This window comes from Excalfactoria chinensis, chromosome 5, assembly GCF_039878825.1.
Source record: "Excalfactoria chinensis isolate bCotChi1 chromosome 5, bCotChi1.hap2, whole genome shotgun sequence".
NCBI classification, from domain to species: domain Eukaryota; kingdom Metazoa; phylum Chordata; class Aves; order Galliformes; family Phasianidae; genus Excalfactoria; species Excalfactoria chinensis.
In genome coordinates this window covers 8,801,034-8,815,045 of record NC_092829.1, presented here as the reverse complement: position 1 = coordinate 8,815,045, position 14,012 = coordinate 8,801,034, and the positions used below count along the sequence as shown (strand labels likewise).

The window sequence follows — 14,012 nt, the reverse complement described above, 5'->3', positions numbered from 1 at the left end:
CTGTACAGCATAAAACCTTTGAAAATTAAGGACATAAGTAGTGAAAGGTGTGGAAGTGAGTTAAATAAGAAAGCTACAACCATGGCTTTTTTTTTCCTTTTTTTTTTTTTTTTTTCCTTAACCTAATCTTTGGTTGTATCATAAAGCATCGAGTGCCAGGATACTGAGAATGATGCTTAAGGGGAGCAGTAAATCCTATTGCTTCTAGTTGTGTGCATGTTTGAGATCTGCCTTCGGGAAGAGATGGCTGCTTGTGTGAGTTTGCCATTGGGAACTGGAAGGTGAAGGAGAGCAGTGGCTTTGCAGCGCTGTATTGGGATGGAAGTTTTGACTTTCATGGATAGTGGGGCCTTGATGAGGTGATCATGGTTAAGTAACTGCAGTTGTTATGACTTATCCTGGAGGAAGAAGCCTCTATTTTGATTCTTCTCATTAACTGCTGGGCAATTTTATAATAAAATTATGAATGGTATGAGGTTGTTACTGCATAATTGTGGCAGTCTTGAGTTTTGGGTTGTAAACTCAGGGATGCTTTGTTATTAAAAGCAATTTAGGGATGTAAGGTTCTGGATCTCTTATCTTTGTCTTCACTTCCCTCTTCCAAATCTTCCTCTGCTGATGTTAGTGTCTAAAACAGTGTAGTACTCAAGTGAGACCATAACAGTATTTATACAATGATGAGTAACTTTTCATCTTTAAAGAACCCAAAATTAATCTGCCACTGTAGCAGAACAGTTGTTTACAGCAGAGAAGCATCAATTAGTAAATTAATCCTAATGATTTGTGTGTATAATATCAAATATCAATTGAAGAGTATTTTCTGTTTTATTTTCATTTAACATCCTGAGTACACTTTGTTTTCTGAACTCGCTAAGCAAAGGATGTAATGAATTTTGAAAGCATGTTTCTGCTTTTTATCCTGTGGGCTTCCTAGTATCAAATAAGTTTATTCCAAAACCTTAATATGTCGCTTTTGTGGCTGTACTTATTCTTCACCCAACCTCAGTTAATCAGGAGGTTTGCATCATTTGAGTAATCATCTTTTTGATTTCTAGAGTGAAACATTACAGCTTTTGAGTGACGGTCCGTTTTCATTTAAAGTTGGTGTATTTCTGCAGGTAAGACCAGTCTTCTCAAAGTCTGGAATGCCCACTGCCAGTTAAAGAGTCCTTTTTAGGATGTCCTTCAGTAACACCAGAGGAAGGTTATTTACTGTCATGGCAAATGTTCAGTTATGTAAAGTGTCACATTATTTTAGTTTCAGAGGAGAGACTTTGAAATGGTCTACAGTATATATTGTAATAAAATTGTACAGCAGAATATTGCTCGGTGTGCTCAATGTTCTTTAAGTGATCTTCCCTCTCTGCCCCCCCTCAATGTTCTCTCAGTAGGTGGTCAGCTCGTGTGGTAGGAGCCGTGACTTAGGGCAGTCCTCTCATCAACTGTGAAATGAGTGACACAAGTTCTACATTCAGCTCCACTCTTGTGTGAAGGGAGATTTTCATGGCAAATGAGGCAGAATATAAATGAGCAGAAATACATATGTAAGAATCATTAAGAACTTCCATCATAGAACAGCTTTTGTTTTTTTTTAACTTCCCTTTTATTTGTCTTCTTGATAAGAGCTTCTGCCCAGAAATTAAACAGCTGATAGGAATACCTGACTTTCATTCTTATTTGATAAGCAACCATCTGAATCTTTCAAGCATCATTATGTATTTGAGTATTTTCTCTGTACAGCTCAGTTAATATCCAGTATTACAGAGCAACACTGGATGTTTCTCCTCATTTTTTTTCCCTTTCCAATCATCGCTAGTGGGGATGTTAGTTGTTCAGTGCATATATTGGCTGGTTGGTTGTTTTTTAAGTATATGTTGCTGAGAAGAGCCAAGTAGATCAGCAGTCACTTGTCTGAGGTTGGGCAATGGACTGGTTTTGAGTAATGAGCAAATGCAAGAGTGCTTCGTTTAGTATTCCAAATTATGTTCAGATAGAAAATGTACTGAGTATTATTCACTTACGATGACCTTGTTGACTTATTAGAGGTCATTCCATAGCTTGGAGGAAAGGAAGACCTTTCTCTATCTGAAATTACTTAAAGAACAGCACCCTTAGTATATTTGAGAGCCCTTAACATTGGATATGTCAACAATTTCTGGTGTTAAACTGTTTCCCTTCCATTAATTCTGCCTGAAGTGGCAGCCACATTTAATTTTATGTTCATGACACTGATTTGACCTTTTCAAGTATTTTCATTATTGGGTTTAAACATTTTTCTCCCAGTCAAATCCTGAAACTCACTGTAAGCAGTCAGACGGTGCAAAGAACAGTCACACTTCATAAAAAGGTTGTAGTGGTTAAACTGTCTGGTAAGCAGTAGGGAAAGTATCCCATCATCTTGTACCAAACGATACCAATTACCTTTCTTAAAGAAGCACGGTAAGCGCTGTCTCTTTACCTGCTTTGGAAAGCTATTTACTGGCCACTGCTGCTCAGGCTTGGTGTTCCTGCATCTGCTACTCCTGGATATATTTAGGAGAACAGAGGGAGGTCTTGAGTTGGGTAAAGCTTGAGAGGTAGCTGATGTGTTTTTTCCTACGGCTGTTAGGATGTCTCAGCAGCAAGTTACTCTTGATAGTGATATTACGGGTTGATCACGTTCCTAGTGGTTTGTAATTTGGCCAGCTTTTGTCCATTCAGGATGATAATTTTTCATGTCATATATTTGCTGCAGATTCTGCTGTAGAAATCTGTCCACTTCTGAGGATGAAACGTGCAGATGTGCTCTGGGTTTGAATATGGTCCGACTCACTTTTTGAGTCTGGAAGGCCTAAGGAACGTATGTTGTTTTAGGGCAGGTATCCTGAAAGGCAGGCATTCACTGCGTCACGGGGAATAGAAGTGAGGATGAGAGAACCCATGTAGTGGGCAGGCACATGTATCATATGGAGTATCTGGCAAAGCCCCTTCATTAGTGCTGTCCTCTCTCATAGGATGGATTTGAGTTGTCTGCATCTTGACTTTCTGCTGTCAGCAAATGCTTGTTGGAATTCATCAGGAAAATACTCCATTCCTTTCTGTCTATGTAATGGATAATGGCTTCCCAATGATGACATGAGTTACATTGTTCTGATGACTTAGAAGACTGCCAGAGGGTTCCAGAAGGATTTTTTTTTGTATTTCCCTCAATTTCCTTAAAACACATATATGTATATGCTGTAAGCTTTTTATTTTATTAAAGTTGCAAAGTTCAGCATTAAGATGCTGTGAAATGATGTAATTAAGGTTGTTTGCTCGTTTCATGTGCCCATATGCAATTTCCCAATTACATACGATTTTCTCCAAGACTGTAGCCTGAATCAGTGCACAGACTGAGCAATGTTCATTACTAATGAGTGGCTATTAAGCATTTTCTTTATTCATTGCGTAGCCTGAGGTCTATTTACTGCATGCTGCTTTCTGAAGACAAAAACCTTCACATCTGAAAGAAAATAGCCAGATGCCCAAATAAAAACCTCATGTAACCTCACTGAGGTCACACTGTCCTCGTTTTCCTGGAGTTAAAACAGGCAGTGATGGGGAGCACAGCCTGTGAGCCCAGATTCTGTCTGAATATATGCAATATTATTTAAAACAGAGTTTATTAAGTTATTTCAGCTGCACTTTAAATGCCCATGCTCAGTTTTAATTGCTTTATCTTATTTTTGGCTTTATTTGTGTTGAAGAGTTTGTCAGTAGAAGAACCTGACAGGTGGGCTGACTGTATGTCCATGAACTCTTCCAAACAGTGCCTGAGGTTTGTGGGCTGTTGCAGGGTATTCCCTCTGCCAGGTGTTTGAGAAGGGCTGGTGTGGTCAGCCTGCTGCAGTTTGCTTTCTGTAAGCTGGCAGCTGCTTCTGACGTGGCAATTGTGTGAACTCATGCAATCCTATTGAGCTCTGTGCAAAGGGCTTGGGAAGCATTGCCTTAACACTGTCAACAAAATATCATTAGAACAGGATATGAAGCCACTGTGTAGGCTTTTGTGTCCTTCCTCTCGTGTTTTGTTAACAACAGTATGGTGATAAATACATGGTGTTTCCTCTGGGAGGAATAGTGACTGATTTCAGTGAATCTAATTGTCTGTAGCCCAACCAGGCTAGCAAGAAGTTTTTCTTTCTAGAGAAGGTGGGCACTTGTGGCATCAAGAGACTGTGAATTAAGCGTGTGTATGATGAGACGTGTGGCAGTGTTAAATTAAAAATCTACTGTTTAATTAATATTTTTTTTCATGTCAATCCTGCCTAATATTTGGATCAAGGAATAGAGACTTGTATTGCGGTATCCATGTATAAAATGTCTCAAAGACAGAACCAGTGAGATACAGATTTGCTGTGCGCTACATAGCTAAAGCTTGCACTGGGCCCGGGGTTTGAATGGAGGTGTAAAACCCTAGTTTTGACTTTGTGTTTGCAGCTCTACAATACTTAGGCTCATTCATGATTTGTTATTGAATACAGTTGTTGCATGTGTACTACTTCATTCTCTATTGAAATAAATATTTATTTCTTCATGCTATGTATGTAGAAGAGATTAATTTTTTAATCCCCATCATTCTAATATGTTATGTACAGACTTTGTCTTACATGCGTTGGCATAGCTCTGAATTTACATAACGTTCTCTTTCTGGTACCTCGTTCCTGCACAACCATCATCTCTTGGCTCAAAGGCAAAAGTTCTTTCCTTAAAGCAGTCAGGAGATTGTATTTATTCCTTTCCACCTCTGCCGTCTAGGGAATCGTGTCGCAATTGTGTGTATTCTCTGACAAGAACTTGCAAAACTGAAGGAGTTAATATTTGTTCAAAAGTAATCTTAGGCTTTCATCAGGCGAGAAATTCCTGGGTATTTAAGAACTTACAGGAGGATGCTTTGGGAACTCAGTTTTTTAAATCCAGACAAGATTTAATGTGGCACTGTCCTCAGGCAAGTGTCTTAATGCCAAGAGAAAAAGAATCTCTGAAGTTTGTTTGTTAAAGTGGGTACTACTTGACGTAGTGTCTGAGTGTACTGTGTAATGCACTTATTCCCAGAGAGATCTGTGACTATTGAATTAGGAATTATACATTGAATTGTCATTTCTTTTCTGCTTAGGCTGCCTACCTCTGAGAGAAGTGAAACTGAATGTGCTGAAAAATGCAGACAAGCAGAGGCCCAGAAGCGAGATGCATCTGGAAGTGATCAGTTTGTCTGTGAACAAGGTAAAAGGGAAGCAGTGGAAAAAAAAAACACCCATTTCCTACTGTAACTTCAGTTGAACCTGTCCTTTTTTCCTCCATCTTCTCTTTCTGTCTTCCCTCAAACAAAACTGAATCTCATGTACTTATTTCCTGTTTATCTGATAATGTTTGTACATTTGTGCAAGATGTGGTTAAAAAGAAAACTACCATCTTATTGCATAAATCTGTGTGCGTAACTGTGCTTTATTGCACTGATGCATGCGGATATGTTAGATAAATATCTGTAAGAAAAATCGCTCCACATTCAGTGTGTCTCTTTCTTCTCCCATTTTTCTCTTTATGTTATTTCTGTGTGTGCTTAATTAGGGTTTTGTTTGTCTTTAGAGAGAAATTTGATTGCACCTCTTTCCTAGGAGCTCCGGTAAAAGCGGAATGAGGCTGGCTCAGTTGTCAGGACAGCTTAGCTTCAAACTCTTAACTGTGCTTCTTAATTTCCAGATTTGTTAATATAGTTGATTTCCCAAGGAAAGGACATCCTTGTGGTTGGTCTGTTCTGTGTGCCATTGTCTGATTAATTTTTTTCATTATTATTTTTTTTTTTAAAATCCCTTTGTTGATTTCCCAATATTTGGCACATAGAGGAATGTTTTTATAGATCGGTGTCTTTCCATGCCTTTGCAAATTGCATGACCTCTGGGATTTAGGTCGATCCTGCAGCTAGCTGACTATCAGCTGAGAGGCAGCAGGTGTGATTGGCCTGTCCATCATATGCAGTGCCACTGTCCAAAGCACAGAATATTGTCTCGTGTTCACTTGATATAACATAAAATTAGTGGGGAGACTGTAAGGCACTGAAAACATTGAGTAATGGGATTGAAAGAAGCCTAGGGTGCTGTAGTTCAGAAATGTATTAATCAGTTTTCTTTTTTGTACTTTATTAGTGAAGGAAGGACAGCAACAAATTCCATACCTTACTGTTGAACATCTGAAAGTACATTGGTTTTGATTACTGTAGGGAAATGCCATAAATTGTCTATTAAACGAGACTTCTAAGATAGGAGGAACTTAATTTTGCAGTATTGGTGGCCTGTTTAAATTAAAGTGGAATTGATATTTGCAGTGTTTCTGTGAAAGACATGGAGTAATTGTTAGGAAATATGCTGTTAATAGGAAGTTGATATGGATTTAATGTAAAACAACAAAACCAGAAAAAAGAAAAAAGGTTTTATGTTTATTAGCTGAAAAAGAGAACATCTAACTGTAATTCTTCCCTGCCCATTAGTGCAGTTTCACAGTTGGTGCAGGCTGAGTCAAAGAACTATTAGTGCATCTTTGATGTAACAAGGTCCCAGAGTGTGGAATCACTGAATGGCTTGGGTTGAAAAGGGACTTTAAGATCATCTTGTTCCAATCCCCTGCTATGGGCAGGGACACCTCCCTCTAGACCAGGTTGCTCACAGCTCCATCCAGCCCGGCTTTGAATACTTCCATGGAGGGAGCATCCAGAGCCTCTAGGCAACCAGTTCTAGTGTCTCGCCACCTTCACAGTAAAGCGTTTCTTCCTAATATCTAGTCTAAATCTGCCCTCTTCCAGTTTAAAGCCATTTTCCCTTGTCCTGTTGCTACATGTCCTTATAAAAAGTCCTTCCCCAACCTTCCTGTAGGCCCTGGAAAGCTACTGTAGGGTTCCCTGCAGAGCCTTTCCTCTTCAGGCTGAAGAGCCCCAGCATTCTCAACCTGTTCTCACAGGGGAGGTGCTTCTGCCTTCACATAATCTTCATGGCCCTCTTGAGACCTCCTCCAACAGCATGAGACATGTTGTTGTGTTACAGCACGCTTTTCTAAACCACATGCACTAGGTCTTTAGAGCACTGAGTGTAATTGTTACCTAGAAAACATGATAGAGCAACACAGCCTTCCTACCTCTACGGGATTATGCTGACACCAAGATCTTTTTCTAGCAGCTTGGGATTTCTTCCAGCATTGGTCAAATCCTGCAGAGTTACTGATGTTTCAGCAGTGACATGTTTGTGCCAGAGGGAAGCCAGTCAGCCTTTGACAGCATTCCTGCGACAGAATGCTATATATGAGTTTTGCTGTAGTATATATTTAGAATCTTTACCAAAACCCTTTTAAAAAGGATACTTTTAGTGTTTTCCAGGGATGGTGATGTTAAGTTCTTTCATTTATTTCGTAGTGCAAGTAAAGAACTGCATAAACTGTATCTTTTTTTTTTTCTTAATGCCCAGTTCTAGGTGAAGAACTGTTCTTGTTGGAGAGTATTCTGAGGGTTTTCTTCCATACTTGGTCAGAGTGCCTTAATGAACTGTCCAGCATTGGGCGTTTTATATTTAGCTTGTGATCTCTATTTTACAATAAGTATGTACCTTCTAAAAAGGTGTCATAATTTCATTACCAGCACTGTGTGTATTTTTAAAAACAGAACAACAGCAACAGGAAAACCTCAACATAAGAGTGAAGTTTTTAGCTTATGTTATTTATATGCTAAAATGTAGGTAAATTTCAGTGCTACGCATGGAAAAAGCCATTGAAATACATAACAATTCTAGAAGTTCCACTCTTGATTTCGTTATCACTTAATCCACACTTTTTTATTTCATGATATTACTGCGTACCAAAGCTTTGCCCTTGTTTTCCTTTCCTATACTTCTCACCTGTTGAAGTTGTTTCCTATCTCACAGGCAGTCTGACAATGATCTTCTGGTCTTCAAAGTAGCACTGTAAAATTTGGTTCTGCATTTCCCAGTGTTAGCTGTGACTAACTACATGCTGCAGTCTTGGCAGCAATGTCACATCGAAAGGTCACGCTGTTACTTAACGGTATTGTCTTGATTGTGAAGAGGTAGAAAAATAATGATCTACACTACAAAGTGTGGTTTATTTTTTCACTATGGGTCCAGTAGGCATTATGGGAAGCACAAAGTTGAAAATGTAAATAAGGTATAGGGTTTTTTTTTCAGTACTGTTTATTTTAAAATAGAGTTTGTAGGAACTGGGGTGGATTTTTGCACTTGTAAGCTGTTCAAAAACACTGTACTTTGAATTAAGAGGAAAGCACAGAAAACTACAGCATTGTGGATATCCTTGGCTGGGCACTGATCTGCTGGAAAAGTAACTCTGTGGAGAAGGACCTGGCTGGCTGGGCCAGCAGTGTACCCTTGTGGCCAGGAAAGCCAGTGGTAACCTGGGGTGCATTTAAGAGTGCGGCCAGCAGGGTGAGGGAGGTGATCTGCCCCTGTACTCTGCTCTTGTGAGTTCACATCTGGAGTACTGTGCCACTTCTGGGCTCCTCAGGTCCAGAAAGACAGGGAACTTGTAAGTCTAGCAGAGGACCATAAGGATGGCTGGGGCCTGGAGCATCACTCCTGTGAGGGCAGGCTGAGAGCCCTGGAGCTGTTCTGCCTGGAAGAAAGAAGTCTGAGATCTCATTTGTGTACAAATAACTTAAGGGAGGGTATCAACAAAATGAGGCCAGGATGTTTTCTGTGATTTCCTGGCAACAGGACAAGAGCTCAGACTGAAACACAGGAAATTCCATACAAAGATGAGAAAACTTTGAGGGTGACAGAGTCTGACAGAGCACTGGAACAGGCAGCCCTGAGAGATGGTGGACTCTTCTTCTTTGGAGATAGTCAAAACCTGGCTGGATGTGGTGCTGAGCAATGTGCTCTAGGTGACTCTGGTTGAGGTGGTGGATGGGACTAGATGATCCCAAGCAGCCCATTCCCACCTCAGTCTTCTGTGCTTGTGACACTGATGGTGGTTTATACACTGAAGCAACATCTACCAGAGCAGCTGCTGGTAAAAACAATGGTTACTTAAACACAGAAAATCACTTTCGTACTAAAGATGATTAATTCTATTATATCCTTTGTTTTAAACTTTGTAGAAGTTAGGTTTTCAAATACAGTAGTGATGTTCCACTACTCATCTTTCTTTATGTATTGTTGTAACTTTTGATTATTTTTTTACTAGATACTTCAGTACCTAATTGTGAGCCAGGTGTTTGGAATTCTGTACCAATAACAACTAACCATAAGTATGCTTGTATGCCTGTAGCCAGACACAGGGAAGAGGTAATCATGTTGTACTTTCATTGTGAAATAGATCTGAAAATCTTGGTGTGTTTGTTTTTTGTTTTTCATTGGTTGTGGGGTGTTGTTGTTGTTGTTTAGTTTAGGTTGGGGGTTTTGCATGTGTTCTTTTTTTCTCAGATTGGAACTGCCTTTCCTGTTTTAAGCATTGAAGGAGAGGCTTTGTTCAGTATATAAAACCACTGCACAAAAATCCATTCGGGAGGAAACACTGCTATTATGTTTTCTTTATAGAAATACATGTGAAGTGCACAAATGTGAATGTGAGCCTATCTTTTCTGTGACCTAATGCCTGAGACATTATAGAAATATGCCATAGTATTCTATGAAGATTTGTTATGCTTTCTGAAAGCTATTGATAATTCATGCCTGTCTGAAATCTGTTGTGAGTTCTTTTGTAGGCTTACAGGCTTTTTGCAAAATTGTTTCAGCTCTTGTCTCTGATAGAAAGCAATTCAGTTGTGATTATACAAGGAGCAACAGGAAGCGGGAAGAGCACACAGCTTCCACAATATGTTCTGGACTATTGCGCTGAAAAATCTATCTACTGCAACATTGGTGTTACCCAGCCTCGGAAGATAGGTGCCAGCAGCATTGCCAGGTGGATTTGCAAGGAGCGATCATGGACACTGGGTGGACTTGTAGGCTACCAGGTATAAAAAACATAAGAATTCAGATTGTATTTAAAAATAAAGAGGAAAAAGCACCTATCTTGTTTCTTTGTTGCAACTTTCTTTTATTTTTTTTCTTGTTTACTTATGAATCATATCCAGTGTGATGAAGAATTTTGAAGAAATCTGCTTTTAAAAATGAAATTGCAGGTTTTTTTAGCTATAGGCTGTTTAACATTCGTAAGCAGATGTGTAAGCTTTTGAAGTTAAACAAATAGAAGTACTAGTTAGATGCCAGCAGAAATTTAATTGTCTGTGTTCTGATAATTGGATGCACTTATATCGTTAATTACTGAAATTGTTTCAGAGTTGTTCCTTCTCTTTGGAGGCTTTTCCAAGCTTGAATGAATGAGTAAAGCTGATGCCTTTATACTTTATTTCAGTTTGGATTTCTTTCAGATAATGTTCCTGGAATGCATGTAATGTTTGCTCATGTCTGTTTTATTCATCATATTAGGTGGGTTTAGAGAACATGTCCACGACGGAGACAAGGTTGCTGTACATGACAACTGGAGTCCTTCTTCAAAAAGTGGTTACTGCCAAAAGCTTAACTGAATTCACACACATCTTCATTGATGAAGTAAGTTGGTGGAAATACATTTACATTTCAGATTAAGAAAACCTTATCTTTTGTGTCGCTCACCATGACAAAGAAATCAAAATGCAGACATCTACTTTTACAAATAAGTAAATATTCTTCATCCAAGTTGTCCAAACTAACAGTTCTTGAAATAGCCTTGTCCTTGACTTCTTTGAGCACTGAAATTTAGAACTGAGGGTTTGTGTACCACTGGATTGTTAAGTGTAAGATAAAGAAATGTGGGTTAGATATAAGAAGCAAGAATTAAGCAATTAAATCTGCTTAGGTGGATGAGTGAAGTTCTGTGGACTTGAAGATCCTGAACCAGTCAGGGTAGTGCAGGCACAGTGGGACGTACTTATACAAGACTTAGATCTACAAATGCTAAGCTCACAAGTCCTAACCGTCAGCCTGGGAAGCATCTGAGCTGAATGTTTTTCGTAGTGTATATAAGCCTTTGTGTTACACTGAAGTCTGCTAATTACCTGAAAAGGATGAATGTTCACCTTCTGAAGGTTGAGATCTAAAAAAACCTGCTGTTCTTAATTGTACGTAAACTATAGTAAGTATAGAAGAGGATGTGTTAATCATTGATAGTGTTGAGTAAAAGCTGTCATCACAAGAAGTAACCAAAAAAGGTCAGGGTATAAGCAAAGGTGCGTAAAAAATGGGGAGAAAAAAATCATGTTTTAAAGAGGTGTTGTGTATTTTGATCCTGACTAGAAGCCATTGGGAACAAGAGGAATCTGATTTGATTTGCTCAGCTTTTAGATAAGCAGAAGATCTGTTTCCTGCTGGGATCAGTTTTGATCCACTGCAATTCACTTAGCCATCCTCAGAATCCTCACTATCACTTCAGTTACAGTTAAATTTAGAGCTCATGACTGGTTTTCTAGTTTAATGACAAGTGACATTTGAATTTTTACAAAGGAGTCTATAATCATCTGAACAGCTGTGTTGAGATTTAAAATGAGATTAAATTGCTTAGTCCTGAAGGTGTATTCTCTGCTACGGAAATGTATTGTTCTAAATGACAAAAGTATATAAAACATGAAAACAAGCAGCAAAGGTAGAGACACTGCAAAAGTAAACTGAACTGTAGATGATACCTTTCAGGTGCATGAGCGTACTGAAGACATGGACTTTTTGCTCTTGGTAGTCCGTAAACTGTTGCGTACAAATTCACCATCAGTAAAGGTAGGTTAAAGCATATTCTACTTCTTCCTTGCAAAAATAAAGTCCTTTTTTTTTTTTTAATCTACAGAGCATAGTTTTAAATAGCTTACTTTAATAGTAGTCATTACTTTTAACTTAAATATCATCTGGTTTGCTGCTCTTCTTAAGCATGTAAGCTAAAGGGCATCCTTTTTGTGGCCAGTATGTGCTCTTAAGAACTTTTTCTTTTCCTCATGTTAAAATGAATTAGCTTCTATAAGTTTTAGCTTAAGGCTAAAAATGCAAGATGGGGATTTAACTGTCTGTTGTATGTGGGATACTGCGGGCAGTGCTTATCCTTAGCTAAACATGGTAGCATTAACTTCTGGAAGTGTTAAGATGTTGGATTGCATTTTCTAGGCAGAACTGTTAGTGTAATCTGACTGAGATCTTTGCGTGCTAGGAAACCACTACAACAGTTTGTAGAGATTTAGCATGACGTATTTAGTCTTCGTGGTCTCAAAGTAACAAACTCATGAATTGTAAGGAATTAAATTAAATGGGCTAGTGTGGAGCATCTCTGTGCAGCTCTTCGAGGCTGCAGAATTTCTGCAAGGCTGTGATATGTCCCTTGAGTGCTTTAGTCAAATGTTAGCTTAAATGCTAACTATTCTGTTCAAAACAAAGGAAATTTGAATCTGTATTGGCTTTTTTTGTTGTAAATGTAAAGCAATCTGTGTTCTGATTAAATTTCCCCAAGTTGTCATGGGATGGCACTGTTTTATATCTTGCTCTGCAGCTGATTCTTCAGCTCTGGTGTGTGATGCTCACCTCACTACCAGCGTAGCTCTTTGTAGGAGGAATGCTCTTTCGTTGCATTTTTGTTCTGAGTGTTGATTTGTGTGTTTTGTTTTGTTTCTGAGTTTATGGAAGGTGTCAGGGAAGAGAAATAAAACAAATTTATTGAAGCTAAGGGAAAAAGAAGTAGAGATTCTGGGGTTCCAATGTAGTATGGTATTTTGCTTCAAAATTTGTTTTACATTCACTGTGCAATTTTTTTTTAACAGATCATATTGATGTCTGCCACCATCAACTGTAAAGAAATTGCTGATTACTTTGCATTTCCAACTCAAAACGGTCTGAATCCAGCCTGCATTTTTAAGGTGGAAGGCAAACCTTATGCTGTTGAAGAATATTATCTTGACGATTTGAAGCACATTGTTTGTTTCCGGGTATGGGAAATAAGATTTTACTTCATTGGACATAATAAGAAATTAGAATAGTTAGCTAAAAGCTGTGTAGCAAAATGCTGAATAGATGATTTTACATTACAATTTTAGACATAAGTTAATGTATGGTGATACAACAATTTGTCTAACTTTGAGTATCGTTATCTGAGGTAAAGCTTAACAGTTAAAGTAAATAAATACGGTTAGGCTTTAATAACTGGTGAGAGTAATTATTCGGTCTTGATAATTCAGAACATGTTTAAAACACTGATAAATGAAGAAAACAAGGGATGGACCATAACAGGAGCAGGCTGTGAGCATACTGTTACTCTTTAATTTCATCTCTCAATTCTACGGATACTATATTTATAAACAGGAGAAGAGAAAAAAATCAGAAAGTAATTCCTTATGCTGTGCACAGAGAAGGCATTTGTTATGCTTGAGCACAGGCAAGTCAAGCTAGAAGGCTGTCAACAGTTGAAGTTTTAATGCAGCCAAAAAAAAATACAATAGATGTATGTACTGCTTGGCTTGTCAGTGTTTGTGTGGCATCTCAGACAACATCTCAGAGGGGATTACATAACATGAGGTTTTCTAAGAGATTTTTGATGATAGATGACAACAAAAAGATTACCAAGAAATTTAGTAAGAAGTCTACTTCAATCCAGTTGCATTTTTCAAAGCTTTCAGCTTGAGGTCAACTGCTACACCTTTCAGCTCAAAGATCACAAGCAAAAGGAACTGCTTTTAGTCCTTATGCTCTTTTATATTATCCTTACTATTTATTTTTTTTTCTGGGTATATTGCCATTTAATGTTGATTTTTAAGTTTTCATTTGTTTGTTGTTTGTTTGTTTTCTCCTGGCCATAGCTGTTTTCTTGTTTAGTGAGAGGAAAGGAATATGATTGTCCAAGACTTTATTTATACCCTAGGGCTACTGAGAAACAGAGAAATGCTCTTGAATGGTTTTTCATATTTATAAATAAGAAAAATAAAAAAGGAAATTGAGTTGGAAAGTGCTGATATTTGCTCCTGCATCATGTTC

The 14,012-nt window shown here is 38.3% G+C and overlaps 1 protein-coding gene across 3 annotated transcripts in view; it reads left to right on the top strand.

Annotated features, from left to right (window-relative positions):
• The window catches only part of TDRD9 (tudor domain containing 9), a 50,278-nt gene that overhangs the window by 6,099 nt on the left and 30,167 nt on the right, over positions 1-14,012 (top strand). For all 3 annotated transcript variants that reach the window (XM_072337758.1, XM_072337755.1, XM_072337757.1), the window contains exons 2-7: positions 5,132-5,238; positions 9,214-9,314; positions 9,764-9,985; positions 10,461-10,583; positions 11,700-11,780; positions 12,806-12,970. In XM_072337758.1, coding sequence (XP_072193859.1) covers positions 5,132-5,238; positions 9,214-9,314; positions 9,764-9,985; positions 10,461-10,583; positions 11,700-11,780; positions 12,806-12,970 — 799 coding nt within the window. The remainder of the gene's footprint in view (positions 1-5,131; positions 5,239-9,213; positions 9,315-9,763; positions 9,986-10,460; positions 10,584-11,699; positions 11,781-12,805; positions 12,971-14,012) is intronic.